This window comes from Lolium rigidum, chromosome 3 (assembly GCF_022539505.1).
Source record: "Lolium rigidum isolate FL_2022 chromosome 3, APGP_CSIRO_Lrig_0.1, whole genome shotgun sequence".
In the NCBI taxonomy this organism is placed as follows: Eukaryota; Viridiplantae; Streptophyta; class Magnoliopsida; order Poales; family Poaceae; genus Lolium; species Lolium rigidum.
Window position 1 is genome coordinate 177,800,783 of NC_061510.1, and position 2,849 is coordinate 177,803,631.

A 2,849-nucleotide genomic window follows, 5' to 3' on the forward strand; every position below is an offset into this window, starting at 1 on the left:
AATAACATTTTTCTTTTGAGATGGGCCTAATTAAGATGAAAAGGAGGGAGAACGGAATTGCTTGAATAGATCTCGTTGCTGGTGTTAGCACATCTAAGTTTTTTTTTTTTAGAACATCTAAGTTTTGTTGAAGATTTGAAACAAAAGAATTATATTACTATTTGGAGTCCTTGCAAATTGACATGGAGGGCGTAGTCCATATTACTACATGGCAGTACTATGTCACTACAATAATGCATTGATGTTTAGCGCAGTTATGCTCTTTGTATTCCGCCACGCCTAGGCAAACTATTGTAAAAATATGTTCGAGACATCCAGTCATACAAAGGAAGGAGATAACTGAAACTGATTCAGATCAGAGGAATGCATAAAAGGTTGTTTGACACAGAGATACTGAAACTACTTATTACTATATCACACACCAGCCCCAACTCGACAAGTTCTACCAGTGTATCCGTAGGCGTGGTGTTTCTTTTGATGTTTTTCACTGCTTGTTTTCTGGTACTTTAAGCGGACCAGTGTGGTCAGGTGTTACTGCTGTAGGTGCAGCTGAACTCTTGTAATCGTGTTAGCCTGTGGGCTTTATTAATTTAAAGTCGGGCACAAGGTGCCTTTGGTCTAAAAAAAAACTATATCACACACCAGAACATTAACCTGACACGGCTTCTCACCCACTCCCATAATAGTAATTACTTTTCTTCAGGTTACAAATCTAGCGATTGTCAGAAGTACAACTGTTAGTCTGTTACAGACAAACACTATAGTGAGTTGTGCCTATATACATACATTTATATTTATCCTCCAACAAAGGAGTCAATAACCAAAGTTCAAATCTAATAACCCAGTGCATGGCATTTTCATTTCGAAAATCGCTCTCGAGGCATATATTCAACCATGGACAGGTGCATGGAGAACAAAAATTCTAATAACCAGGTTCGTAGAATTGTAACATCGGTAAGATCGTATAGAATACCAGCACACTATATCAGTATATATCTAGTTTTGTCGTTACAACTAGTCAAATCTGATGTATTCTAATATCACTATGAAGAAATAATGTTAAGCGAGGACCAAAGCATCAGCTCCCCAAGAAGGTGTAACTTTGTAAACTTTATTCAGATATATGGCAACAATACAAGAAGTATGATCAGTATAGCAAGCTAGATTGCTAGAACAATACCATCAAAGGGCAAAAGGGATCATAACTACAAACCTTTCCAATGTCTGAAACTGGCGATAGCTGCCTGTGATCCAGTTTGAAACTGGCGATAACCTGAATAATCACAAATTCTCCTTGATGAAGTCGAGATTGAGTGTGTCGCGCACAATAAGAAACATGCCAACCATAAGTACCAACAATATCCCCGATGACATGATCCTTTGCTCAATCTCGCGGGGGATCTTCTGCCCACCGCGGGCTGCCTCGAGAAGGATCAACGCCAATGTCCCACCGTCTAAGGCCGGCAGCGGTAGCAGGTTTATTGCTGCGAGGTTGAGGTTAATTACCGCCGCAAACTGAAACAAGCCGTCAGCGCTTGATCTTGCCACCTCCGCGCCCACCGCGATTATTGCAACAGGGCCTGACACCTTCTCCGCCGTCTGCGAGAAGTTGAGAAACGTCTGCTTGAGCCCGTCGAGTACCGTCCCGCCCAACGCAGTGAACTCGCGCACGGCGAGGACAGTGGCCTCGGACAAGTTCCTTGGGTGGACGCGTGTGACCCTGAAGTTGGGCGAGAGCTGCACGCCGATGCGGCCGGTCCCGTCTGCACTGGTGTCCGGCACGATGGTGAGATCAAGGGACTGCTTGTCCCTGATCCCGGGCCCGGTTCTTGACACGGTAACGAGGACCTTCTTGTTGGGACTGGCTTTGATGAGGTCGACAAGGGCCGGCACCGACGGGTCAGGCGCGGCGCCGGGGACGGCGAGGATGACATCGCCAGGAAGTAGCCCGGCGCGGGCGGCGGCGGAGCCGGGTATGACATCGGGAACTAGGACCCCGGTGAGCAGCGCCTGGACAGGGACGCCGACGGTGAGAGCTTGGGCGTAGACAATGAGGAAGGCGAAGATGAGGTTGGCGATGACGCCCGCGGAGACGACGAGGAGGCGGTCTGGGACGGGGCGGTTGCGGAGGAGGTCAGGGTCGTCAGGCGCGAAGCCGGATTCGGGGTCGTCGTCGGGGAAGCCCACGTAGCCGCCGAGCGGGATGGCCCGGAGTGCGTACTCGACGGGGCCGAGGCGGAAGCGGGCGAGGGCGGGGCCGAACCCGACCGAGAACTGGGAGACGTGGATGCCCCGGGATGTGGCGGCGACGAAGTGGCCGGACTCGTGTACGAGCACGATGGATGCAAGAACCGAGGCAGCGGACGCGACAGACTCGACGCTGGCGAGGAGCTCGGATGGAGAGGCAGCGACGGCGACGGAGAAGTGCCTGGCGAGGTGGTGATGACGGTGGCGGCGGAAGAGGGGGAGGGAAGCCGCGACGTGGGAGTGGGAGTGGAGCGGGGCCGGGAATGGAGGCTTGGAGATGTGGGTGGTAATCATGGTGTGAGGGGAGGAAGGGGAAGGGGGAGGAGTGGATAATCTGGCATTCTTGAGAGCTTGAGAGAGGTGTGGCCAGTTTCCTGGGCCTCTGCCACTGCGCTGTGTGGTGTGGATTGATAGGAGGGTGACCGACCGCGGCCACAGCACAAACAACACTAGTACAAGAGTCAGCTTTGCCACTTGCCAGTTCAAGCCCGGATATTTCATCATTTGCCACATTTTCTCTAAAATTAGATTATTTGCCACATATTCTTACAATCATTTGTGATTAAGGCCAACACGCCAGAAAAATCATCTAAAACACCACT

The 2,849-nt window shown here is 50.4% G+C and overlaps 1 protein-coding gene across 1 annotated transcript; it reads right to left on the reverse strand.

Moving 5' to 3' along the window:
* Positions 1 to 1,090: 1,090 nt before the first annotated feature.
* On the reverse strand, positions 1,091 to 2,631 carry LOC124702747 (probable membrane metalloprotease ARASP2, chloroplastic). Its single transcript, XM_047234907.1, has one exon. The coding sequence runs from the start codon at positions 2,539 to 2,541 to the stop codon at positions 1,282 to 1,284; it is 1,260 nt and encodes a 419-aa protein (XP_047090863.1). The 5' UTR covers positions 2,542 to 2,631; the 3' UTR covers positions 1,091 to 1,281.
* Positions 2,632 to 2,849: the final 218 nt, after the last annotated feature.